Genomic DNA, 26,955 nt, shown 5'->3' with positions numbered 1-26,955 from the left:
GACGCGGTCTTTCGGGTCGCGCCGCGATTTTTGTTCGGCGCGGTGTCCGACGTTTCGGTTTTGTGCGCTGGGGAGCATCTTCAGGAATTGAGCTTCTTTAAAGTTTGTGAATAAACTCCCGACGCGTGGGGGGTCCCAACAGGTCCGTCGGTCATCACGCGGCGCAACACGCGGCGCAACCCGAGAGCGCATCCAACGTCCACCCCGGTAAATACTGGCGGGGTTGTTATCGACACGCTACACGCCACCGATTCGCGGTGGACGCTGAAGAGCCCCGCGACGTCGCTCGCAGGGAGTAAGGCCACCGTGCGTCGGCGTCCCGGATCCAAAGTTGAACGGAAAAAAAATGCCCCGCAAAAATACGCGCCGCGACGAAAAAGATACGGCAGGGCCCTACTGAAGAAAAAAAGAAAGAGTCACGAGGCTCGGTGAGGCTTTCCTGGGTAAACATGCGCTGTTAGTTACTGCATACTAATGAATGAGAGAGAGAGAGGGTATTCGTGGTTGTTTGGTCATAGGCAGTACTCGGCAGAGTACATGACAAGGCAGGGGGGGCGGCAACTACAACGACCCAAGGCAGTCGAGTAGCATCTCTTCTACGAACACTCCCGGATTCCCTGCTGGGGATACACTGGATACCCCGCTAGGGATAGCCCACTAGGGATACCCTGCTAGAATACCCCCTATTAATACCCCGCTAGAGATACCCCGCTAGAATTCCCCGCTAGAATACCCCGCTAGAATACCCCCCTATAAATACCCCGCTAGAATACCCCGCTAGAATACCCCCCTATAAATACCCCGCTAGGAATACCCCGCTAGAATACCCCGCTAGAAATACCCCCCTATAAATACCCCGCTAGAATACCCCGCTACAATACCCCCCAATAAATACCCCGCTAGAAATATCCCGCTGGGGATACTCCTGGAGCAAACGCTAGGGGGCAATGGCTGCCGCGTTCTGCGAGACAAAGGCACAAAACTGGCTCACCCTGGTTCCGAGCAAGTTCCATGGCTCGCTTAAGGGTTGGCGTCGAAGCGCCGTCCTGCGCCCAACCACCCTGCAGGTGACACCATCGGGCGACGGCACGGGAACACGCGTGGGTGTCTGTCTCTATAGTGCGTGTGTGTTCGTGCTTTTGGGTTGCTATTGAGCCTGATGTGCGACTTCTTGCCCCATGTGCCCTCTGTTAATGTCTGTGCCGACGACTTTTGCCTCTTTGTGCCCGTTCCGCTGCGTCTCTCTATCTCACGGTGTCTGTCTCTGTGACTGTGCGTCTGTGCCCTGTTCACATGTCCGCCGTGCCACTCACTGCCTCTGTTGTGTCGTTTTTTGCATATTTCTCTCTGTCTCTGTATCTCTTTCTCTTTCCTTCTTGCACCTTGATCCGCATAGCTCCGACGTCTCTCTCTCTCTCTATGGCTGGGGCGTCTGTGTTTGCATATCTCTCTTATCTGCCTGCGTCTCACCGTGTCCAGTCTTTTATCCAGTTTTGAAACTTTGGGTGATGCAATGATGAAGCCAGGTGAGGTGGCGGTGGGGAGGGGTGTGGCGACTCTGTCACTTGGCCGGGGTGGGTGAACACGTGGGAGGGTGCAGATCAATGCCTCGCTGTGGGTCTCTTCCGATGCATTCGTTTCTCTCCGTGTCTCTCTCTCTGTGCCGCTGTCCATGTGTTGTTTTTATCGATAGTGCCCCACTAACCCAACCCCCCCCTGCCCCACGCATCTGCACAGGTCCCCACTTATACCCCTTTTCCGCTGAACAACCGAGCGGTGCTAAGCTCAGCTCAGGGAAGCGCCAGCTTGTTTCCTTCCCTTCCCACTGCCGAACCTGAGCCGTGCCACCGACGCCGTATGTCGCCGATCGAAGCCGCGACGCGACATGCAGGGCACGCGGTGCTGCCGTGCCTTCACAGGTGCACCGGCTGACGTCACGCGCAATGACGCGTGTCGTTGGCCCCACCCTCGACCCTGCTTTTGCCCCGACCCCTCCTTCAACCTCGAGCAGAGGTCGCAACCGGGTACCCGATACCCGTACCCTACCCGATACCCGGCTACCCATACCCGACCAAGTACGGGTATCCGTTTGCGACCCTGGTGCGGCCGGGTACGGGTACGGGTAGGCCGTGAGTCACTGGTGAGTAACCGTTTGTCACTCATTTCGGGTAGGGTACGGGTAAGGAATCAAAACCCGTTTGCGACCTCTGACCTCGAGTCACATTCAGATGTCTCGGGAGGGCCAGCGGGCAAAGGGGTAATTAAGCGTAGAGACGTCCCTACCGCGGCAATGCCTGGCAACGCAGCGGAGCGCCGTACGCCTCGCGCGGCCGCAGCGTCATCTACGTCGAAAATCTACCAGAACCGAAAAGCAAAGCAACACCGGTGTACGCGGGCGCGGTGGGGGGCCGGGGGAGAACGCGGGGTAGGGATGGGGGGGTCACAGCTTGATGTCGTCTGGGCTCTCGGTCGAGTCGTGGGGTGCGGGCGAAGCCTCTTCGAGGGGCCCCGAGCGGAGAGCCCTGAGCCGCGCTCGCAGAGGCACGGAGCGCGGGGCGAGCAGGAAGTCGTAGAAGATGGCGGCGAACAGCGAGCCGCTGAGCGGGCCCAGCCAGAACACCTGCCGGACGGGAGGGAAGGCAAGTCGCTCGGGTAACTGGCGCGATGCAATATTTCAGTGAGAAACTCCTCCTTCTTGTCCGCGAGTCGTGCTGGCACTTTGCAAGGATATCCGTGGTCCGTGCGGTTCGGAAAACTCTGCTCCTTCGTGAGATTCTACGAATTTTTTTTTGACAATAGAGGCGTTTTTATCGCGGTGTATTGGTGATTATAGGATCCACAACACGTAGCATCACACCTCCCCCTCCCCCGCCATCAACGTGGATTAGAGGCATTTTACGTGATGGCGGATATCCAATAATTCGCGTTGATACGGGGAGGGGCCAGGTCGCAGATCCTGTAATCCGCGACGCACCGTGGAGGTGAAACTTATAATCCACAAATAAATGTTGTCGCTGCCGCGGTGTTGCCGCAGGTTATGGGACAAATTGGCCACGCCATTCCATGAATCCGCAAAACAAATATCCGCCTTATAGGGGAAACGCAGCACGTGATTCATTATAAATTGACGGATTTATAACTCCAATTGGCACAACTCTGCCACGTGGGTCTACTCCGTGAAAGGATACTTTTCCTTCATTTGACTTCAAATGATTCGATAGCAAATTATTGTTTTTCTGAAAAATAAGAATAGGTTTTACCCTCTCTGGCAATACAACAGGTGTTAAGATGTTCACACACCAAATAGAAACCTTTTGCAAGGAATCAAGTCCACATTTACCAAACGTACGTGTCGATTGGCGTGGCTCTTCTATCCAATTCGTGGGCCGAGTCTTCTGCGCGAGAGCAGGAAAGTGTTATCATCACTCAGCACTTGCATCAATCGGTCGGATCGTGCGTATTCGTTGTCAATTTAAAGAGTAAGAATCGAAATCGGCAGGTGTGCTTCATTTTGAGTGATTTGGTATGGACTTAGATCGATACTTTATTTAGTGAAAATGTTGGTTTTGTTCATTACCAAACTTCTACCTATATTAGTGGCTTTTTGGACTTAGAGATTCAAAATGAATATTTTTGGATTGGCCGCTATTTTAAATTATCCACGGCCGTCCTCCCCGTCATGAGTGCGGATAATCGAGAGTCTACAGCAGTTAGTTTCGTGTACCCAGGTGATCACTCAAGAAACAGGATGAGTGTCATTTTCAAGATTGACCTGGACCAGGAGCATGACAAAAAGAAATAAAAGCGCAGCAAAGTACAGCAAACGAAGCAAACATTAAATCAGAACAAGCGTGTCACACGAGAAATCGAAAAAAACGCACAAACACACAACATAAATGCCGACTAATGAATTTCCTTGCGAGGCGAACCAGCTGGGACAGATTATCCCTCGACTGATCAAAGTGCAATTGCAAATTAAGTTACAGAAATATCAAAACAGATACAGGCTGACCATTGTACAAACATGTAAACAGACTGTATCATGTCAAGTAAGAGAATTAGGTCACTCGCTGTGGGCAATGCAAATGATATGCCGCTACATTTCGGCGAGTAGAGAGCACAAATGTATAAACTGGTAGGAACAAATACGATTATTGTTCATTAAACTATTGCTTTATTTGACCAGGTAAGGCCCATTGAGCTATGTAACTCTTTTTCAGAAGCGACCTGGTCACAAATGATATCCCAATGAAGTGGCTTTTCGTGCGGAAATATATCGCATCCAAATACTCTAACACGCATGTTTCTAAATGTGGAGGGAAAAACCGGAGGACCCGGAGAGAAAGTCACGTGACCACGGGGCGAGAGAGACACGCAAACTCCAAATATACAGCAGCAGACATCAAGGGTCGGTATCGAACACCACGACCTCCTGCATACCAGGCGAGGTAGTTAACATCTCGCCACCGGGGCAGCAGACGGAGCGAGATGACCAGGGGAGGGGAAGGGAGGCCGGAACGGAAGTTCCCCACAAGACGGAGAACGAGGGCACGGCTCTAGACGAGCGGCGCGAAGGAGGAGCGCTGGTCGCCGAAAGGGAGAGGGAGGGCGAGAAGCCATCGTGGAGGGGGAGCGGAAGAGACGGAGATGAGAGAAGGAGCGAGCGGTAAGAGTGATCTGCGCGGAGCGGAGTCCGTTTTCGCAGGGGGTGGTGGGGTGGTGGTGGGAGGTGAGAGATTCAGTGGGGGAGGCCACACACAGGTCGCGTGGTGTTACGGGAAGCTTGAGCTGGTTTACGTAGATAGAGATGAAAACAAGACGGCAGCAATGAAATAACAAAGAGTTGATTCTTGGGGTGAGCTGCAACACAAAATGAGGACAATCCTCCAAACTGCTGGGCGAGCCATTGCCTCGCCAACCCGAGCCGAGCAGAGGGCCACTCCTCCCCATGTGTACCCCCTGAGCTCGCGAGCCGCGTCACGGAATTCGCGTGTTCGTGGATTTAACGACTGCTGCATCCGCAGTTCCGCGCGCCGTTGTCTATCCATCGCACAAAAGAAATGAACGCACAAGCCGTTTCCATTGAGCTCGCGAAAAGCATTTGACTCCGGAGGGCAGGGGGGGAGGGGGCGGTTGGCGGGCGGGGTGGTGGTCGTGAAATGATCCACAGCCGCGGCCGCCAGCGCGTGTGGCTTCGCAAATAAAATCGAGCGCTGGTTTCAGAGCGAGCGAGTTCACATTCGCCACACCGATGGCCGAATTTGGACTTTCAGATTTGGCCCTTGGCCCTGCAGTCGCTCTCATTCACTGCAAGGCGGCCTTGCAGTGACGGAGGTGACCGCTGGCTAAAGTGAGAAACCGTCTTAGATTGTATACGGAGGCTTTCACGGCCAATATTCCGATTCATAATTGCTTGTTGTGTTTCGATAAACTCGTGTGTTGTAAACCCCCCCCCCCACTCCACCCAGCACAGCCAGTTAATAATAGTGACACATCCAGCATCCTGAGATTGTTAATGCATTGAATGCAATGCATTAACAATCTCAGGATGCTGGATGTAATATCCAGCCATGTGGGCGTTACCCACGTGAATGTTGTGAGGCTCCTGTCCACCACCACCACCAACAACAACACCACCACCGGTGCTGCTGCTGAAGCAGTAATGCATTTAGCGCATCGGATTCACTTCGATTAATTGGCCGTGTCGGGTGCAGGACGGTGTACGACACATAGTTTTAAACTATGACTTAACCCCAAATAAACCAATCATGAATCCTTATTTTGCCAGGTCAAAAATATGCCCCTCCAGTACCCGATTAGCGTGGCCAAGATGCCCGTAGTGGTCGTTGTTTAGAAGTGGTTGGCCTCATGCGGCCACGGGCCATACGGAATGCAACCGGGAGCTGTTATCGGGCCTGTGAGCCAAAGGCAACGTTGCCACCTTCCTCACAGGCCACACCCCCACGTGCCTCTCAGCCATCACCAGGTCTACCGTCATCAAAACTGTGCGGTTTGCTGGAATAAAGTTGAAACACGGCGGCGGCGGTGACGGTACTGGATCGCGACACCAAATCGATTCCTGCCACCCGCACACAGATGACACTTCTCGGACCATCCGGGTCAAACACGGACCGCATTGTGTCAACTGTACAAAGGCCGTGAGTTGTTAGGCGCTTCAAACTAGCCCCCCGCCCCCCCGAGTAACCACTCGCTCGCCCTCCCACTGAACCTAACCCAACAGACCTCATGTTATCCGCACTTCTGAGCGGGGCCACTTCTTCGTGTCACGTAAAACATTTCCGTTCGGCGCTGCTGTTCACAGAGGAGTGGAGAGCAGAGGAGGCTCGTCGGCCTGGCTCACGTGATCCTGCTTACGAAAATCGCTCCGTGCGTCCCTCTTCACACCAACACGTTTTTAAAACGAACCTATTTTTATTTTTACCAGGTAAGGCCCACTGAGCTGCACAGCTCTTTTTCAGAAGCGCCTCGCGATCACAAATGATAGCTCAACGAAGTGGCTTGTTTCGAAAATGTGGAGGGAAAAACCGGAGGACCAGGAGAAAAGTCCACGCTGCCACGGGGGGAGAGACATGCAAACTCCAAATATACAGCAGGTGTCAGGGTCGGGATCGAACCCACGACCTCCTGTATACCAAGCGAGGTAGTCAACATCTCGACACCATGGCGCCCCCATTAAATGAAAATCGAAATTGGTCTGTGGTGTGCCTGCTTTTTACACGCTTTCATTTAACTCTGTCTGTTGTCGTTATCGTTGCTGTTGTCGTTGTATCCTCAAATCTTATAACTGAATGTTAACCCACTTCCCCAATGTGGTATCGACTGCAAACTTGGTATACTTATGTAATACTGATGACAATACTATATTATATGATAAAAAACATTTTTAAACATTATTTTTTATATGTTATGTTTCGGCTTGGGTCTAATTGTCCACGCTCAACTGACGTTGGCTGTAATTAGCCACGGTCTCTTACGTTATGACAAGCTTCGTGGCCACTTTCTGGAGTCTTGGAGTTCTGCCATTACTAGTACATTTCATAAAAGCGTGCTTTAAAAAAAGTTAAAAAAATATTACTTATTATTTAAAATTACATTTTGCCAAGCACAGGGCCCAGAGACCAGCAACAAGCAGCACTATTGAAGGTGTGGTAGATAGAGGGTGCAGTAACTCTTTTGAATTGAGCGTGGTGATAAGTATTCGTATGAGAGATTGAGGAGTAGAAACGGTTAGGAGGGAATTCCACGGTGGAGCAGTGCGAGGGATGAAGCAGAGGAGTGTGGTGCGTGAGTGGGTGAGCGTGTGGGCGAGCTCGTGAGTTGTTGGGACCTGCAGCTTGGTGGTGGTGGTGGTTGTGGTGGAAGAGACGAACCAGTTGAGTCTGATAGACCGAGTTTCTCAACATGAGTTGAGGACTGAATGAGTGAAGTTTACGTGAACGGTAACCACGATTATGGCGATACGGGGCCTCTGTCACTCACCCTACCCACTCACCCACCAACCCACTCACTCAACCAACTAACCACTCATCAACAACTCGAGAAATCGGATCCACCCACAACTCGGCCACTCCTCGTTCTCCATGGGCACCTTGACAGGTGAGGCTGGCTGGTTGTCACCTGGCCGGCGCCGTCTCTCTCCTGCCACGATCGCCACTCCTCTGTGCACCGCCCGCCTCTACAATGAACGCGGCTGGGCTAGCTGCTCCCAATACGCAGTGAGATTGGCAACCTCCTAGTCTTAAAATCATTTATATAGCGCCTTGGTTCATACAGCGCCTTGGTTTACGCAGAGTTAACAACGGCACAACGTGTGAATGTAGTGGTGGAGGCGACGTGAATGAAATGGATGAGAGGAAGCAATGAGGGCCGATTCTGATGCGCGAATTCGGTGAAAGCAAAATTGATGGCAGTAAATGATGGTGAATGGATTGCATGGATGGGGTTAATGAATGATCGCCATATAATGAGAATATGAAGAGGGATAGGTAACGGTGGTGGCTATCAGGGGGAGATTAAGGGGGGGGGGGGGGTCGTGGGGCGAGCTAGGGAACAATGAGTGTGAGTTGTGAGTGAGGAGCGGGAAACTTGCGAGCGAAGGTGACCGCTTTTAATGTGGAGGGGGAAGTTTGTGCCAGGGAAGGTGGTGAGCGAGAAGGGAACAAGAGCCAAAGCGTGGCTTGAGCACAAGGGGGAGGAGGAGGAACAGAGAGAGAGAGAGCAAAGATTGAGAACGTAGAGGGCGAGAAGGCCACGCAGACAGATACGAGAGTGGCAAGGCATGGTCGGGCAAGACCACGAAGGGATTTGTAGATCAGGGTGAGGAATTTGAACGGGCAACGGGAGTACAGAGGGAGCCAGTGCAGCTGACATGGAGAGCGCGTCTTTGTATCGGAGCTTCACCAATACACTACGAACTGAGCATGTGGAAATCGGGTTCGCAGGCGCTGGAATCGGCGCGTGTATCGCGAGAATAAGGATCGATTTCCATAGATAAACTCGTGCGTAATCATGTGCCAATTACTAATGCTCACAACGCAAACAACACTGCGGTAATTAAACGCATGCCATTGAGGCCGCCACTAGAATAGTGGCCACACGAATCTACGGTTCAAAAGACAGGGAATTAATGCACTTTAGATACTCGCATTACATTTAGTTCAATGGAGTGAACGAAGCTGTCTTAATAGTTACAGGAACATTTTGAAACAATACAACAGCGTGGGGTTTCACGCTTGCGTTCCAGAGACGTGTTTTCGGATTGCATGTATGTCGAACTTCTTTCGCGCCGTACGTAGCCAAACCGTGCCGATGCCGCGTATTGTCCGGCACGAAGTCTTGACGATGCACGCCACGTGCTTGGCAGCTCCTTCGGGCGCCCAATTCTTACATCCTCAAGAAAGCTCTCGAAGCACGTGGACATCGTTGGCGAACAGAGCACGCGGTGCAATGCGGGAGCAGGAGTTGTTATTGTTTGACTTGCATCCCACTGGGATTTTTGCACACAGCGTTGATATACGGTGTTTTTTTTCTGGAAGACTTTGCTGTTTTTTCATGGATTTTTCTGTTGCACGTAGTTACCTTAAGATGTTTCCTTGTTCATGTTTTTGTTTGTTGCGGCTGCACCCGAGTCAAGAGCCGCATGGCTCACAGGGCAACACCTCATAAATGAAACTGAAACAAACTGAAAACGCAAAGAGGCAAATCGCCACCGCGCCGGGCCGCGACGAATGCCCGGAGCCTCGTGGAGGGGTCACATCGCCACTCGCTCGGTCACGTCGACGCCGACGTTCCGCGGCCCTCTCGCCGAGGCAACGCGCCCCAACTCACCCAGTGGTCTTTGAAATTCCTCGTTAGCACGGCGGGAGCAAAGGAGCGAGCCGGGTTCATGCTGCACCCGGTGAAGTTGATCTGTGAACAGAATTCCGTGCGTCGCGCGCGCATCAGCTCGGCAAAGGGGGGGGGGGGGGTGATGCAAGGCACAATTCACCGCTGTTGTCGTATGAAGCGGTACCATGGAACACGAGAGCGATGTTTACTCAAAACAATGATTGGGAAAACAACTCTAGAATGGATTCACGCTGTTAAGTTTTTTTTTTTATGAAGAAGTGTTCTTCAGTGTATCGGCGAGCGAGCTGACACAATTGATAATTGGCGTGCCGTTAAACGCTTCGATATACACCACGTGATAACTAAATGTGTTCGGCTACGTGGGGGGTTCGTGGAGGGTCATCCAACAGAAATCGAGGCAGCATTATTTGTCACGTGGCCTAACCCAAACGTGACGACATCAGCTGCGAAAGCCTACGCGTGCGAATCGCGTGTCTACGTAATTATTTTTGCGCGTGGCAATTTCCTCAGAAGAGCTGAATGCAAAAATGCATTTCTCCGGGACGACGGCGTGGGGCTGCGTTTAAGGTGACACGATGACTTCACGGTTGAGGCCTCTGCGAGAAGGCCACCGTCTCCCGCGCTACGTGTGACCTTAAACGTAAAACCTGCGCTTTAAAAAAATTCAACTTGCCGTTCTTAAAACCGGGAGAGCAAATGTTGGCGCCGTCTTTAATTATTTGGTTTACGATAAATGTATCGTGAAGAAGGGGTGGATGAGAAATGGGACGTTTTAGTCACACGCGATGAGTGCCATCCGAGTGGGTGGCAGGGGGGGAGTGAGTGCGTGCACAGCCGGGCAAGGGGGTCAAAACTGCTGTGCCCCGAAACTGACCAGAAAAAAAAACAAACAAAATGCATACGCGAGCATTCCCGTCCGCTCTATTAATCTACATCACAATGTAATTGCTTCTCAGCATGTGGCAGTGGGCCCAGTCGTATACGCAATTGCCCAGAGATCAAGTTGTCTGGCGCAACAGATATCCAAATATTATTTTGTTGAACCAGCGGGAAGCTCAAGAGGCCAGGATAAGTCTCACTTGCAAAGTCTCATTTGGCACGAGGGACCTTGATTACCAAAATGACAAATGCTGAAATAAAATGAAATACGGCGATGACATCAAAACAACTGTGTCACGTTTATATTGTTACTCTTTACAGATTTGCTGTATCAAGTGAGCATGATACAGCAAATCTGGCTGTGACGGTCCCACCTGATGACGGAGACTTGTGTTGCCTCCGAAACGTCGTGATTTTTATTATTTTATTTTTATTAATTTTAATTTTAATTTTTTATCACTTGATACAGCAAATCTGGCTGTGACGGTCCCACCTGATGACGGAGACTTGTGTTGCCTCCGAAACGTCGTGAATTTTATTATTTTATTATTATTATTAATTTTAATTTCATTTTTTACCTACGTGACTTTACCGAAAAAACTAAGAGTATGAATCCTTGCAGTCACGAAAGCTTCAAATCTAGAACGTTTATATTGCTTTGACTGAAATGGTAATTAGGCTTCGGAGTGCATCATTGCGAAGTGGATTGAGCCTCGTGCTCACAAGAACAAGTCCTCCTGAAATGCAATGTGCCAGCAAGACGTATTTATAATTTTACTTTGTAAAAGAGTTCATTTAGCAGCGATAATTTTAAATTACGGAAGTATTTATCTGGCACTCAGTAGTTAATGAGGTAGTTATTCATATGCCCATTTAAACCTGGCCACCAGAAAAAAAAAATGAAAAATATATAATTATCGTATAATTCATTACCAGGCCCCATGGTGTAAGGTGCAGTCTCCACTGTATCTCTCTGCCCTCTCTATTTGTGCGCGAGGAAGCGGGACCATTACCCAAAATGTTTTATTTTAAGGCCCCTACAATTGTTATTGACGAATGTGTTGTTTTCTCTGCGTGTGTTTTAACACGCAATCGGCTTTCGCGACCAATATTATCCATATTAGAGGTTTTTTTTGGTTTGTTCGCGTAAATATAAATGTGTCGTTAATCCCGCCACCACCTGACACAGCCAATTAGTAAGGTTTGTCACGTAAACAAAACGTGCCAATTCGTTACAAGCTCAGCACACCGGTTGTGTGTTGGAGAGCAAATCCACAACATTTACAATTCGAGTACGACGTTTCGCCAGTAATTACAGCCGGCATCATCAGGCGATAGCCAGATATGTGGAGAAATCCTCCTGTTTCGTGCTTAAATAGAATAAAATCAATGTGATGTCGTCACCTGCGAGCCAATCAGGTGCGAAGACCAGAGGCGGCGGGGGGGGGGTGAATTAATTCATAAAAAAATGACGACGAGAATGCGTGTGTTTTTTCTCGTGCACCGATACTAACGCAGCAGCAGCGGCAGCGGCAGCAGCGTCAGGACAAACGAGAGCCCGAAAACGTCGCGAATTAAACGCGCGCGCTCTCACAACCCCGAGTTGGCGTCTCCGCCCTCCGCCGAAGCGCCCGTTCGTCGCGGGCGAGCCGCTTGCGAGCGGAGCCCCACGGCGCCGTCGGTCGTCTCACCGCGAACAGGTGGCCCAGCGCCACCGCGAAGCCCACGGCCAGGGGCAGCGAGCCGCCCACGTCACGCCGCCGCGAGTCCGTGGACGCGAGGACGCAGAGGACCAGCGCGAAGGTGATGAGCACCTCCACGCCGAAGCCCTGCGCGTGGGTCACGCCGGGTCCCAGCTGCCGGGAGGGGAGGGGGGGGAGGTTAAGGTGCAGCCCCTGCAATAACTTGGTCGTGACACCGGCCCGGCGGAAAGAGTTGTCCACTACGGTGAGCTCTGGAGGAGCCAAACTTCTAAGATGTTGATAATTGTTTTTTTACCCTCTTATCTGGCAACAAAACTGACACCTTTTGAAATCATTTATATTAAGTTCGCTTGCTTGCTTGCGTGCTTGCTTGCGTGCTTGCTTGCTTGCTTACGACCGTGCAAATCTTTCGGTCGTTTTTTAACCCACTTCCAGTGATCCAATCGAGCTGACATTTTCCACACAGACTCGTTGTGCCAGACAATTAATGTTCGTGAAAAAAAATTCCCAAAATGTTACACTTTTTAGGCAAAATGTTTTTATTTTACATATATTCAAATAGAACTTTGGCTGAACGTCACAGTATAAGAGCCCAGAGCGTAACCCCTCCACAGGCCGTGGCGGAGTAGCGCAGTTGGTAGCGCCCTTGCTTCCCATGCCAAAGGTCGCGGGATCGATCTCCGCGTCCTCCACAGGTGAATATATTTTAAATCCTTTATATTAAGTTCGCTTGCTTAGGACCGTGCAAATATTTCGCTCGTTTTTTAACCCACTTCCCGTGATCCAATCGAGCTGACATTTTCCACACAGACTCGTTGTGTGTGACAATTAATTTTCGTGAAATTTTTTTTCCAAAATTTTACACTGTTTAGGGAAAACAAATTAAATATTTAATTACCAATTGCTTAATACTGGCAGACAATCATCTGACCCATAGATTGCAGCCATCTCAAGCCAGAGGACGAGAGGACTCTAGCCGCCACGCATATAAAGGATTTAGAGTGAAAAACTTTGTTTTTACGGGTTTACTTGTTTACGTGTGGACCAATCAACTTCAAGGACAGTGCATACATTATCAGAGTTATGTTTTTTGTTTGCATTATGACTGAAGGTATTGTGGTCTATGCAAACATGACTCCTCGTAAAACAGGTGTCAGTTTTGTTGCCAGATAAGAGGGTAAAAAAACAATTATCATATTTTTTACTGGCAAATGAGGTACCAATGGTTCTAAGATGTTTTTTGGCCTACTCTTCCACGTCAGCGGTGCATGTGCACAGGTCTGTATGGTGCTAGATCCTCCGTGAGTCGAAAACAGAGCCCGAGTGCATGAGTCCTTTTTGGTGGTACACAGCAGATCTACAGACCAGACCCTCACGGTACCATACCTGTCAACCACTTATCAGTGCCCTACCTTATTGCAGACCAATTCAGACCTTATAGGTCACCCCGTGCCTTTATAAATCTCAACGTTCATCCTACAAAGTCCCATCACAAGGGAGAATTTTTTTTATTTTTTACAACAAAAATGTTTCACTCAATTTCCCTGTACAAGAACAGCGTATGGGTTGGCAGGTATGCGGTACAGTCTTGATTTGAAGCTTTCGTGACTGCAGGAATCCATACTCTTTGGTTCTTTCGGTAAAGGCAGACCATGCTTTCTCACCTGATGACAGACGCTTGTGTTGCGCCCGAAACGTCGTGATTTATTTGATTTTATACCTACGTGACTTTACCGAAAGAACCAAAGAGTTTGCGGTACCTCCCCACGGAACCCCTGGCAGCAACGAGGCACTGGAGCACCGAGGCCACGGGTTGCCAACCTGCGGCTCCGGAATCCGCATGCGGCTCTTGAAGGACCGCTGCTTCATGACGTCATTATTTATTTATTTATTCAGGACAGCCGTCTCGTATTCACGTTGCATTGCGGCTCTTGAAATCTTGATAAAACATTTCTTTTTTACCGAATTAGAACCAAAAAAATTGCTACTCTTGTGTGTTTGGTTTCCGACCCCTGACATAGTCTCAACCTGCAAGGGCTGTCGTAGAAGGAGATTTGAGTTCAAACCGGGGCAGCAGAGAGAGCTGGCTTAGCTGCCCCAGCTCGTCAGCAATAGAAAGGCAGGTGGACTAGATGAGGGGGCGGCGGGCGACGCTGATAACTGGTTCCCAATTCGAAGATGAATGGTCGTGGCACAGCTACCGATGACGATCACCTGACCTGATCTTCCACGCCGGGCCAGGCACCTTTGGAAGAGGTTGGGAGTAGCCCACACTTTACCCAACGACCGGCAATGACCGGGTATTACTTTTGAGGCTGCGCCTTGAGATGTGGCTTGCGTTGAGACGCCGCACACGTGGCAAATTGTATTGCATCACCACCCGGAGAGCGAGCAAAACTAAAAAAAAAAATTTTGTTCAACACAAACGAGGGGAGCCGCGCGCGCGCGTTAGCGACGACGGCTGCGCACGTGGCGCGCGCTGCGTGGGTTTTTTGGCGTCGGAGCGCCGTGGATGAGCCTTGATCCCGTGCGCGCGGGAGCGGCCGCTAATCGCTCCGGACGGGAGCTTTTGTGGTTGGACGCGCGGCCGACGGCTGTGGCCGCGGGGCTTCGCTGCGGCCGGCGGCCTGCACCCCTCCCCCCCTCCCCCCGCGGAGATTAGCGACCCGTAATCCGGCGGTGAATGACACCGCGCGGTGTGCACAACTCCGGACACAATGAGGCTGACTTTTTTGGCTGAGCACGGACGTTTTTACGGATCGGTGATCGCAGTGCCTGCAACGCGCTTGGTCGGGCCGTGCAAGGCACTACCGATTTTTCTCTGGCGCACAGGTGACGCGAGCCGGTTGGGTTAACCGACTGGAATGAAAGAGCCAATGTGCGGTGATTCATTGGGGTTGCCACCTTTTTCCACTGCAGACCGAATGCGCGTATCTCAGTGAGCACTACGTATATTGCCAAAACTGTGCAATTAACCACAATAAGGTTCAACGCAACACTGGTGCCAGGTTATGGTACAAATCAATTTTTGCCACACGAACACAGATGCCAATTCTCAGACTGTCCGAGTCAACTGTTGTCTTTTGTAGACCGGACAGGTGGCAACCCCTAGTGACGATGCTGTGCCAGCGCTGGGCTCATAGCAGACCAGCGCCTCCGGGAAGATGCACGGCCTGCAAACGCCCACGTGGCAGGGAACGCATTGACGATGGGCACTCAGTCCAGACCTCCCCAAAGACCCTGGTTGACGGAGGATATGTTCCGATTGGCTGAGAAAAAACGACAGGCCCATTCCCGCCATCTACAGCATCCCATGTCGGACCATGATGAGGTATGCCGCAGCCTTTGCTCGGAGGTTTGGAGAGCCGTGTGGTGCTGCAAGGATGGGTGTTGGTCGCGAGTTGCTGAAGAGATGGAGTCTGCCTCAGTAGCCCGAGATCACAAGTCACTCTTTAACTCCATAAACATTTTTACTTGCAGCGTCACACCTATCACCATCATTAGGGGAAAGAAAGGTGATCTGATCTCCGTTCCCCAGGAACAAGTTTGCAGATTTGTTGAGCATTTCTATGAGGTCTTGGGGGAGGGACAATCCCTCAGCCTGGAAAACATAATGGGGCAAAGTGGGAATGACCCTGCCGATGCTGAGGTGCCTCAAATATTGTAAGGAATAGTCACCCCCTGTGAGTGGCTGGCTGAAGTGCCATCTGATGAGGAAGTACGGAAGGCAATCTAAAGTCTGAGACCAGGAAGAGAGCCAGGCAGAGATGATCTCCCAAGTTAAATGCTGAGGGAGGGTGGTATTTGTGTGCAAACTGGCCTATATGACTTAATAATAGTCTGGACCACTGGACAGGTTCTGCAGAATGGGACGGATGCCTTAATAGTCCCCCTCTTTAAGAAGGGGGACCGCAAAGTCTGTAACAACTACAGGGGCTTCTCCCTCCTCAGTGTGCCAGAATAGTTATTGGAAAGGATTATTCAACATCGACTTGCCAGGCACGCTGAGGAGTGAATTGCGGAGCCCCAATGTGGTTTCAGGCCAGGGTGGTCATGCACAGATGACATTTTCTGTCCATCTGCTACAGCAGAGGTGTAGGGAATTCCAACAGAACCTATTTTTCTGCTTTATTGACCTGGTCAAGGCCTATAATACCATGAATAGGCCTGGGCTCTGGGTTATTTGTCGTGCTTTCGGAGTCCTTGACTCTCTGCTCACAATCATTAAGGATCTTCAGGCCGGGTAAAACTACATGGCCGGGAGTTGGAGCCATTCCCTGTTCACGTTGGGGTGTGACAGGGATGTCCTCTGGCTCCCACATTATATAACATCCTTTTTGACCGGGTAGTTAGTGAAGCCCTCTATGGCTGTACTGGAGGAATCTCCATCTGCTACAGATACAATGGGAGGCTGATTGATGCCCGGGTGTGGTCAAGGGATGGCTCCCTATTAGTCAACCATGTTATTGGTGATGAGGCAGTTGTGGAGACAGTGGAAAGTGTTCCATACCTGGGCAGTGTGCTTATGATCAGCTCTCGTTTTACAGCAGAGGTCTCACTCTGAATCAGTTGAGCGGCATTATCCTTTCATCGGCTGCGTAACACTGTGTGGAAGCTACCTGGTCTGTCGCTCCACATGAATCTTTGGCTCTTCTCGGCCACGGTCATGCCCTCCCTTCTCTATGCTTGCGAAACGTGGACCCCCCTAATGGAACATCTTAGCCGGTAGAAACATTTAGGCTGGCCTGCCTACGATCCATCCCAGGTTTATCCAGGCTGGATTGTGTGAGGAGCTCACAAATCCTGAAAGATTTTGCAAGTCAAGTCTGCATTAACCCCATTGGTGAGCTCCTCTCGCAGGCAAGGCTGCGTTTTCTGGGTCCTGTACCCCGCATGGCCAGCCACTGCATGCCTAAACAGCTTTTGTTCGGCCGGATAGAGGGGGTTAAACGAGTACATCACGGGGTAGGAGTGATGTGGTACAAGATGATGTGGAGCTGAGTGGACTTGCCAATGACTAGTACCAGCGGTGTCAAGATCGGCCTCTGTGGAGGAGGCTCATGAAGGACGCTGCTACTGGGCAGTTTGAGGTAGTCGCCCTCCAGCAACAACGGAGAGCAAAGGAACGACGCTCACAACAACGAGCGGAGCGCCGGGCGGCTAAAACAAAGCAAGTTGGCACAGTAGGGGGCACAGTGCATCGCCAGTCATCTCAGTCAGTCAACTCATGGCACCTGGGTCTGTCCCGTGACATCCTTACAGCGGGCGTTCGACACTTCACGTGCCCTTAAAGTGCACTTAGCGCTGTGGTGACATCAATGGGGCCTCATGCTTTTAACTGAATAAAATTCATGACTTATATCACTCTATCGCGCTGTCACTCATCCTAGAATCTCATCAGATCCGGAAGAACGCCAGTGAGCAGAGTGGAACAACGCAGACGTCCAGAATGAACACCTCACTCGACACACAGTCACAATTGCACCTCCCGGCTTTGACATTCCTCCATCAAAGACTCCGGTGGTGAAACCATCAACCGCATGAGAACATCAGTATGGCGATGAGCAACATCTCCTTCATCAACGGAGAAACTATCGGCCAAAACACGCGGTGCGATTGTGGCCATGTAATCCAAACTATGGACCACGGACTAAACCGCTGTAGTCGGCGTTCCTTCAACGGAGGCAGTAACAGCAAAACCACACGAACTCTAACCTCCTGAAGCCCTCTCTGGTCGTGGCGAGCAGACCTCGACATTGGCATTTAGCTCATGAACCACAGCGCCACCATGCATGAGAAATAGAAAGTGCGCACAGTGCCGAAGGCCCCTCGCCCTCCCCATGAGAAACCCGCTCGTCACGGCGCACAAGGAGAAGAGGGGACGTCATCTCAACAGAGACACGGGGGAGGGGGGGTGGGTACGACCGTGAGGATTGTGCTGTTTCTGTGCGGGTGCGGAAGCTCCTACCGAGTTGAGGCCCAGGGAGCCGCGCTGCACGGCAGGGGTGAGGCCGTAGAGGAGGCCGCAGGCCGCCAGGGCCCCGCTCACCTGCGCCACCATGTAGAAGAGGGCGCGTGGCGCGCTCAGCCGGCACCCCACCTGAGAGAGAGAGAGGGGTCAGGCATTGGAGGGGGGAGGGGGGCACTTACCTGGGAGAGAGAGAGAGAGGGGTCAGACATTGGAGGGGGGAGGGGGCACTTACCTGGGAGAGAAAGAGGTCAGGCATTGGGGAGAGCGGGGGGGAGCACTCACCTGGGAGAGTAATGGAACCGATAATCGGTAGGGTGATCGATAACTTCCATAGCCCTGTAATCCTACAGCCCAGCTAGCTCCAGGGTCCACCAGTAGGCGTTGGGTCTTGTTCTGCAGCCCGCAAGTGACCTTCAAGCACCACTCTTACATTCTTGTGCAGGTTGACTCAGGTGTCTCTTGAAATGTCTCAAAGGGCTCTCACCTGGAGTTGAATAAAGAAAATGTGCGTGTGTGTGTGTGTGTTCAGACTGGGAGCTGAGTGTGCGTGCAAAGAGACCTCCACTGGGACTTTAAGGGGCTTCTAAAAGAGGCCTGTGTCTGTGCCTCTCTGTACGTGTCTGTGTCTCTGTAAGTGTCTTAGTCTCTCTGTATGTGTCTCTGTGTCTGTCGCTGCGTCTTTCTCTGTTTGGCTCTGCTCCTCTGTGTGTTTTTGTTTGTCTTCATCTCTGTTGCTCTGTGTCCCTCTGTGTCCAACTCTGCATATCTCTCGTGTTTATGTCCATGTTTCTGTGTGTATCCAGATGTGTGTGTCTGTGGCTGTATCTGTGCATATGGCAGCTATGTGCTCATCACTGATTCTGTCTCCATGTGTCTTTGTATAGCTATTTATATATCTATGTATGTGTGTACGTGACCGTGTCTTTCTGTTTGTGTCTCTGTGTATTTATGTGTTAGTTTCTATGTCTGGATGAATGTATGTATGTACGTGTTTTTGTCCCTGTGTTTCCATCTCTAGGCCTGTCTCTCTGTCTCTGTCTGTCTCAAGCTGCGTTTCTCTATTTCGTGTGCAACATTCACCCATTGGACGTTTGTGCGGCAGGGTGGCACACGGCAAGAAGGACCTAGGGTAGATTCATGATTCGGACGCCTTTCTGCGTGGAGTTTGGTACATTCTCCCCTGGTACTGCGTGGGTTTCCTCCGGCTTTCTCCGCTTTCCTCCCCATAGCGAAGCAAAAATCGAACAGTGTGACCGGTATTGGCCAAATCATCCCAATGATGAAGAATAATTACCAGTTAATTACTCAATTGGGATCGCATGCAGCAGCAGCAGCAGCAGCATCACCCCCGACTGCGAAAACTTGGCAGGACCCTTCTGAAAACGAATCTCGGGACTTCATGAGGCTTTCCTGGGTAAACTAGCACAATAATAATAATATTATGAGAACAAATACAATACAGGGACAATAATAACGTCAGTAAGAAATTATTCGAAGGGAAAGTTTCAAACATATCATATTTTTTATGCATTATAGACTCGTATTAATTTTAATAAATAAATGACAAAGCACGTAATTGCTGTTACATATGTAAATAAACAATATGTTTCTGGGTTAATATTGTTTTAACCAGGTGAGAACCAGGGTGAGCGTCATTTGCCAAAGTGACCAGGGGGCATGGACCTGCCAGTAGAGGGCGATACTGGCTGCGTATCGCCCCAATTGAGCAATTGGGCAAACATTAGACCCTGGCGCTGGTGGAAGCTTATCCCAGACACCTGTGATGCCCCAACATCTCCAAGTCTTCATACCTCTCTATGTGTCGATCTGCCCCTCTATGTTTTTTTTTCTCTCTCTATGTCTCGGTGTCCTTCTGTGTCTCCCTCTCTCTCTCTCCTTGTCACTTCGCGTCTCTTCCAATTCTCTCTTTGGATGACTCTCTCCCGCGTCCCCCATGTCTCCTCGACACAAGGTACAACATCGATTGTCGATGCACGTGCTGCAGCACACTAATAAACTCAGCCCTCGCTCGCATCAGTCCGTCTTGAGTGTTCGACCCTCACGCGACGCATCTTGCAGGTATCGCCTGGCACGTAGATGAGATTAGGGCATTAGCGGGGTCGTGGATTAGCTGGCGGTCGTGTTTATATTTATTACCAGGAGGTCGCCCGCAACGGTGTAATAAACCGCGAGCTTTTACATTGCACCGTAACCGTTCAAAGGGATAGTGGTGCCTTAATATCACTCGATGATCCTCAGGGTTTAACACTGACTCCCCTATAACATGCAAAGATGCCCCAATCAGACTCGATCAACCTCATGCGTGAATAGTGAACCCCGTGACGTGTAAATGTGCCTTAATCTGGCTCGATAAGCCTCAGGCATTCACAATCAACATTACGGATCCGAAAGGTGCCTTATAGCTTGTGTCTCTGTGTGCTATGGCATCACTGGGTAAAATATATACTTGGCTCCTCTTTGCATGTCCCTTCAATAATATGTAACGCAAACTAATTATGTTCGTCTTTGTGGAGAATTTCATAGTTAAGCAAAGCATTTAAATAAGCGAAACAGTTGTCTCCTTCAATCAAATTTTGGATTCTCCACATGAAAAAAATGTAAAGTTATTTCTTACAAAATTAATCAACCGCACGGCCTTCTGGGAGTGCAATTTCAGCAGCATTGATTCAACACATCGGAGCACAATTCAACAGTGGGATTTACTGCCCCGCCCCATCTGCTGACTGTCACGTGGCCTATACCAGGGGTCCCCAACCCCCGGGCCGCGGACCGGTACCGGTCCGTGGCCTGTTAGGAACCGGGCCGCACAGCAGCAGCAGCAGGAGGTGAGAGCGGTGAGTCCGCGCGTGGAACCCGCCCCCATTGTTTTATTATTGACCACTTCCATCCGCGCCTCTTCCCCGCACTGCGCACTCGTCTCAGTCACAGTTTTTGGTCAGCCCACAAGCTGCTAACCCCTAGTAGCCAACATGAGTAAAAAACAAACCTCGCTGGAGAGCTTCTTTGAAAAGGGGGAAATACGCAATGATGACCCCCCCCCCCGGTCCGTGAAAAAATTGTCTTTCACGAAACCGGTCCCTGGTGCTAAAAAGGTTGGGGACCACTGGCCTATACCACCTGTTGTGCATGATGGTCGTCCTTTTCAAGCACTTATCCAAGCTCAACACCCCACTTATCTTTCGAGATCTGGCGAAATCGATCGGCGATTCGGTGAATCTAAATCGAGATCGGAACGAGGGGTGGAGCGGTGGCGCAGTGGTTAACGCGCCGCGCCGTGAAGCCAACCCTACCTGAGTTCATTCTCGGGGTCGTGGATAACTTCGGTGCGGGTTGAGCGGATTCCCAGGACCCGTTTGGAATTTTACTCGCCACTGATGCGAGCCCTGGAGGGGATCTGAACTCTGCTTGCCGGGTTCATGTTCATTGCGGCAAACTATGACGAGGTGACACAATTTCATTATGTGTCGGCGTAGAGCATTATATAGCAAAAGAGCCTAATCGCAGCCCCTGTCATGTCGCTCCATACACATGCATGCAATATGCTAAACGTGCTTTTAGTCAATCCCCTTTTGGCTTCGCCGCGCCAGTGTCGCCGAGCAGCGCAAGAGAAACTCTGCACGGGGTTCCACGCGCTGGCTTCCATCGGCGGGCAGTGCCAGGCAGGCTTGTCAAGCGAACGGCGCTCAGAAGAAACGCCTCTGCGGACTCGACGGGACGCCCATTGAGCTCGAAGGGCAGTGGCCGTGTTCGCGGCCGAGTTCGTCGTGTTCACAGGGAAAACACGGCGACTGACCGTGCGTGGTACGCTGACGAGGGTACCCCATTCACCCCGCGTCTTACAATCCGCCACGCGTGTGCCGAGTGCGTGCGATACGAGATCTGCGTCACTTCATTGACACCGAGGGTAACTTTGAATGTCTCATGGGACGAAATATGCTATTGTTTATTGATGTTTGGTGACGTGCTCATCATTTTCTCTCTTTTGCACTCTCATCGTTGTTTGTTTGTCGTATTGTTTGCTGTTGCAATTGGCTGACCCCATGCTCATAACTGTACAGCTGTGAAAAAAAGCTTTATAGCTCATCGGATTTATTCTACAGTTTAAATAAAGATTCTGGGGGTCTTACTTTCCGAAGCTTAGTCCGAAGAATGCGCTAGCTAACGTGGATGAGGCTTGGCGGCATACCAAATGTATGCCTGAAAGATGTTTGCACTCCTCGAGCATATTGGCACGACAAGAAAGTTAAACTAAAATGACGAAATGTGCAGTGGACACCTTACGGGCTACCTGCCCCATGGATTGTGATGATGATGATGAACGTGGATGGGTAAAATAATTCCCCAAGTAGTGGGGGATTGAGTGTGGGGGTGCAGAAGGTCAAAAAAGTGTCACACCCACCAGGAGGCCAAACGTGACGGCAGGGTTGAGGTGTCCACCGCTCACGTGACCCACGCACTGCACCAGGGTGGCCACCGCGAGCCCGAATGCCAGAGACACGCGCACGACATCCACGGAGCCATCGGCGCGTCCCCACCTGAGTGTCGAGCCTATCCCGAGAGCCACCAAGGCGGCCGTGGCTAAGAATTCCGCGAAGACCGCTCGCCAGAAGGGTCTAGAGCGCAGCTCGGAGGCCATCGGAGGAGATCGGAGCGAGCGGATTCGATGACGGGATGGTGGCGGCGGCGGCGGCGGCTGGGAAGGAACGTGGCGGTGGAGGTCGAGGAGGTGCCTGCGCAGGTGATGAAGGTGAGACGTTGGGAGGGTAGGTTCGATGGATGGATGTCTCGGGAAAGGCGTTGGTTGGGGCTGCTTCGACGGACGGATGGGCTATGTCCACGCTTGTCAGAGGACAGGCGCGGAGCGTGGAAAGGCGAGACGACGACGATGATGTCCGCTTTGGAGCTCGGGATAGTTAAAGTGGAGGCGACAGGAGACGAGGGAGAGACGCGTGTGCCCAGAGAGAGAGAGAGACACGGGGTGCGCTTGAGTGTCAGCGGAGTGCGGAGTTGGCATTGAGCGCCGCGCTGGTGGTGGCGATGGTGGTGGAGGGGGGGGGGGCTCGACTTTATATTCACGCACGCGCCAACACTCACACTCGCGCGCACACAGATTACACACACGGATTACACGCACGGATTACACACACGCAAACGTACACAGACAAAGATTCCCCGTAGAGCCTACGCAGGCTGGTGGGGCAAGTGTTATTAGCGAGTGCCAACGAAGGCCGGAACGGCACGCGAAGGGGGGCGGTGGTGGGCAAAACCACACCCGACCGCCTTTGTCTCTCCAGTGGCGATGTTTTCACATCGTACCAGGTACTCATTTAAGGTTGAGTTGACCGAGGGGAGGCCCAGCATTGGGTCAGATGTTGGCCGTGAGCGGGAATCGAACTCAGGTCGACGGGTTCGCAGCGCAGTGCGTTAACCGCACCACGGACGCTCCCCACTTATACAGACTATCAAGACATCGTGGACACAGATTTTTAACATACAAAGACAAAGACCCCCCCCCCGTGTAGCCTTGAAGACTTTTAGAGCAAGTAAAGCAATTCCAACACGCCACGCACAGACACGCACAGACACACGTTAAAATATACGCACGCTTCCACAGACATGCAGGCGCATAGACACAAAAGGCCGCCTTTGTCTCCCAAGTGGCAATGTTGACACACCGCATCGGGTACTCATTTGAGTTTGAGTCGACGTAGGGGAGGCCCAGGACCGGTTCAGAAAATCGTCGCGGGTGTTGGGCGTGAGCGCTAACCGCTACACTACCGCTCCCCACAATACAGACACACACACACACATAAAATACAGATATATTCGCATACACAGACACACATACTCCTACGCATAGATATATATACAGCATATATCAACTCAGAACCATATATAGTATATTCATAGATCACCCATGTTTCCAATAAGATACGAACACACATGGCCACACAGACGCATACGCAAATATTCACACACACGCGCACAAAGAATCATAGATTATACAGACACAACACAGATTAAAATACTCACACACACACACACGGGCGCGTAGACTAAACACGCAGTCACGCAGATACTGAATATCACCCTCACACACGGTAACACAAAGTGACACACACGCACAGTCGCTCACAAAGACAAAGGTCCCCCGCATAACTTTTAACAGACTGTTGGGGCAAGTGCTGTTAGCAAGCAGCTATGAAGGCTGACACGGTAACATAAGAGGGTGGGTGGACAGCACCACGCCCGGCCGCCAGTGTTGATGTTTTGCACGCCTCACCAGGTACTCGTTTGAGGCTGAGTCGACCGTAGGGGAGGCCGCTAGGACCGGTTCAGAAAAACCGTCACCGATCTTAGCCGTGAGCGGGAATCGAACTCAGGTTCGGCCGGGTTCGTATATCGTGTAGTGCGCTAACCACTGCGCCACCGCTCGCCACCTAGTCTCACGCACCACACGGCCACTCACTAACAGAGGGGTCCAGCAGGAGGTTGGAAGGCATCGGAGGTGTTGGGCACGGTCATCTCTCAACATTGACCCCAAGGCTTCCTCTCTGGACAGGTTCCTTCTCGCAGTCGCGCAGCTCCACACGCTTTGCGGACTGGCATGCAACGTGGCCAGCAAACAAGAGAGCAATGGTCGTGGTCCATCGGGCAAGGAGGGAACGCTTTCCTTGAAGTGAACTCAGTTTAGACAACCAAAAATCCCGTGGACAGAGATCGATGAGAGTGAGTTTCCAAAGTTGAGGAGTGTGATTGCAGGATGTTGCGCACATGATGGACGGTTGGAAACGGTGATAGTCCGAATTTGCCGAATAAAAAAATGACACCGCAAATTCATCAATCGGGATTACTGCATACCCACTGCAGCAATTAACGCCCCCTACCGGCAGACTAATGCCACCCCCCCTAACACTTACAAACAAGACTCATCTTGGTATCTTGAGTTCTCAACCTGGTGAAGCACAAAATGAGCTAGAAACTTTGTAGAACAAGTCCTTGATATTGGCGCAGGTGTCAAGGCCCGAAGGTCATGGGATACATCGGCTGTGGAAGTAGCGACTGCACTTTCAAAGCCCAGGGTCAGCTGATTAAGCAGCCTCACTCGCGCCTCCCGAGTCCGCGAATCGAGCAAAACGTCGCCGTGCCTTGAATCCACGCGTGACAAGTCTCAAGTCGCCAGTGAAGAGGAGCTTTATTGGTGAGAATTTGAACTGCACATGGGCATCGTATGAATCATATCTTTGCAAACGTGACAACGCTGTCGGGTGGTGAAGGGTTCACGACAATAATGTTGGCATACAATCACAGCCACGTGGCATCCAAATTTAAATGTGGATCACGGAGGAGCATCTATCGACCAAACTGCGTTTGCTGTGAGTGTCGTTAGCTAGCTGACACAGGAAGGGTGATGCACGTTGACCACATGGGCGCTCATAAACTACGTTGGTTGAAGGTTCAGAGCCACTGAGTCAGAGTCACTGAGATCCAGGGTTAGCATCCAAACAGTCACGTGTGATTAAACCAGGTTCTCAAATGTAGGGAGTTGAAGGTGTCAGCCCGGTCACTCTTGATCGCATAAATTAAATTAAATGCATTTTTCGAATTCGTTTCGCAGTATTTAATCTCTAAAAATAAAATAAATATTCCATTGATTGATATGCTAATGCAAGGGGTGGGCAACCACAATAATGAGAAAAGCCATTTTTTTCAAATGCGGAAAAAAACACTCAATGCGACACGATCCTAAATATAATAAATACATTCACGAAGCAGTGAGCGATTGTAGCGCTGCACTTTCACTCTTTATTTATCCTGGGAAGTTTCTCGAATGTTTTTTTGTTTAACCAGGATCCTCTGCTAGCACGTTAGGCCAACCAACACTTTTTTCACAAAGTGTTTTGCAATTGGGAGGGAATTTTTTGTTCACGCGAGAAGATGTACAGAGCCGCTTGTCATACTGCCGTCTACTGGCCACCACGCAGCGCAGCGGCTTTGGGGAGTTTCAACACATGAACTGCAGCGGGCACCTATCAGAGAATGGAGACTAACGGATGGCATCGGTGGCTTTGCATTGCCACGTGGAGGGGGGGGGGGGGGTTGGGGGGGGGCAGGAAGAAGGGGCCGTCCACGCCAGGGGTGGATTGACGGCCTAAAGGAGGCCCGACTTGAGAGAAACAAACAAAATGGGCCAGCAGGAAAAACGATCGCCACGACCGGGGGGAAATAAAGGCGCTGAAGAAGTTGGCCCGGCCTCATCGTCAGCCGCCGTGCGATGACTGAAATAAAGAGTACGAACGACAAGCCCTTTCCCTTGCAAAATGTTGCTTGACACGATAAACGACTCGTTCCCTCCTCAAAAAAAACATTCGTTCACCGGTGGCGGAGGAGCGTGCACGGGTTGTGAGCACAGCAGGCAGATGCCCACCAACACTGGAGTTTAGAAGTGCCCTGCGTATAACAACACCGTCAGGTGTATGATCGTATGCTCCCCAGACCACGCCACAGACAACCAATCAGGCCCTTCGCGTTTCACACTACAAAATAAATTATTTTATTTGACCAGGTAAGGCCCCACTGAGCTATATAACAATTTTGCAGAAGCGTCCTGGCCACAAATGATAGCTCAACGAAGCGGCTCATCACGTGCAAATCTATAGCAGCCGAATACTGCAAACGCAATGGGGTTTCTAAATGTGACGGGAAAAACCGGAGGACCCGGAGAATAATCCACACGACCACGGGGAGCGCGGGCGCGGCGGCTCCGGACAGCGGCACGAACGACTGGCGGGACAAGCTGTGCACCTCCGCGGTTCCGATGCCGCGGCACGCGGCGCACACGCCACACACGCATTGCGGCTCTTGAAATACTGAGGTTTTTTCATTTTGACCGGATTCGAACAAAAAAAAAAGACTTTTCTTGTTATTTTGGTTACCGACCTCTGACCTATGGCGAAGGATACCGGAGAAAAAAAACACCGCGAAGAAAACGCCCCACGGGGCAGCGAACTT

The 26,955-nt window shown here is 51.1% G+C and overlaps 1 protein-coding gene across 1 annotated transcript; it reads right to left on the bottom strand.

Moving 5' to 3' along the window:
• Window positions 1-1,743: 1,743 nt before the first annotated feature.
• Window positions 1,744-22,944, bottom strand: LOC144729011 (aquaporin-1-like). The gene is made up of 5 exons (XM_078608846.1): window positions 22,343-22,944; window positions 17,920-18,051; window positions 11,940-12,104; window positions 9,349-9,429; window positions 1,744-2,620 (listed from the first exon to the last, which is right to left on the bottom strand). Exons 1-5 carry the CDS (start codon window positions 22,577-22,579, stop codon window positions 2,441-2,443), a joined length of 795 nt encoding a protein of 264 aa, XP_078464972.1. The 5' UTR covers window positions 22,580-22,944; the 3' UTR covers window positions 1,744-2,440.
• Window positions 22,945-26,955: the final 4,011 nt, after the last annotated feature.

Source organism: Lampetra planeri, chromosome 31, assembly GCF_965212315.1.
Source record: "Lampetra planeri chromosome 31, kcLamPlan1.2.h2, whole genome shotgun sequence".
Taxonomy (NCBI): Eukaryota; Metazoa; Chordata; class Hyperoartia; order Petromyzontiformes; family Petromyzontidae; genus Lampetra; species Lampetra planeri.
The sequence above is the reverse complement of the archived record's forward strand: the minus strand, read 5'-3'. Positions and strand labels throughout refer to the sequence as shown.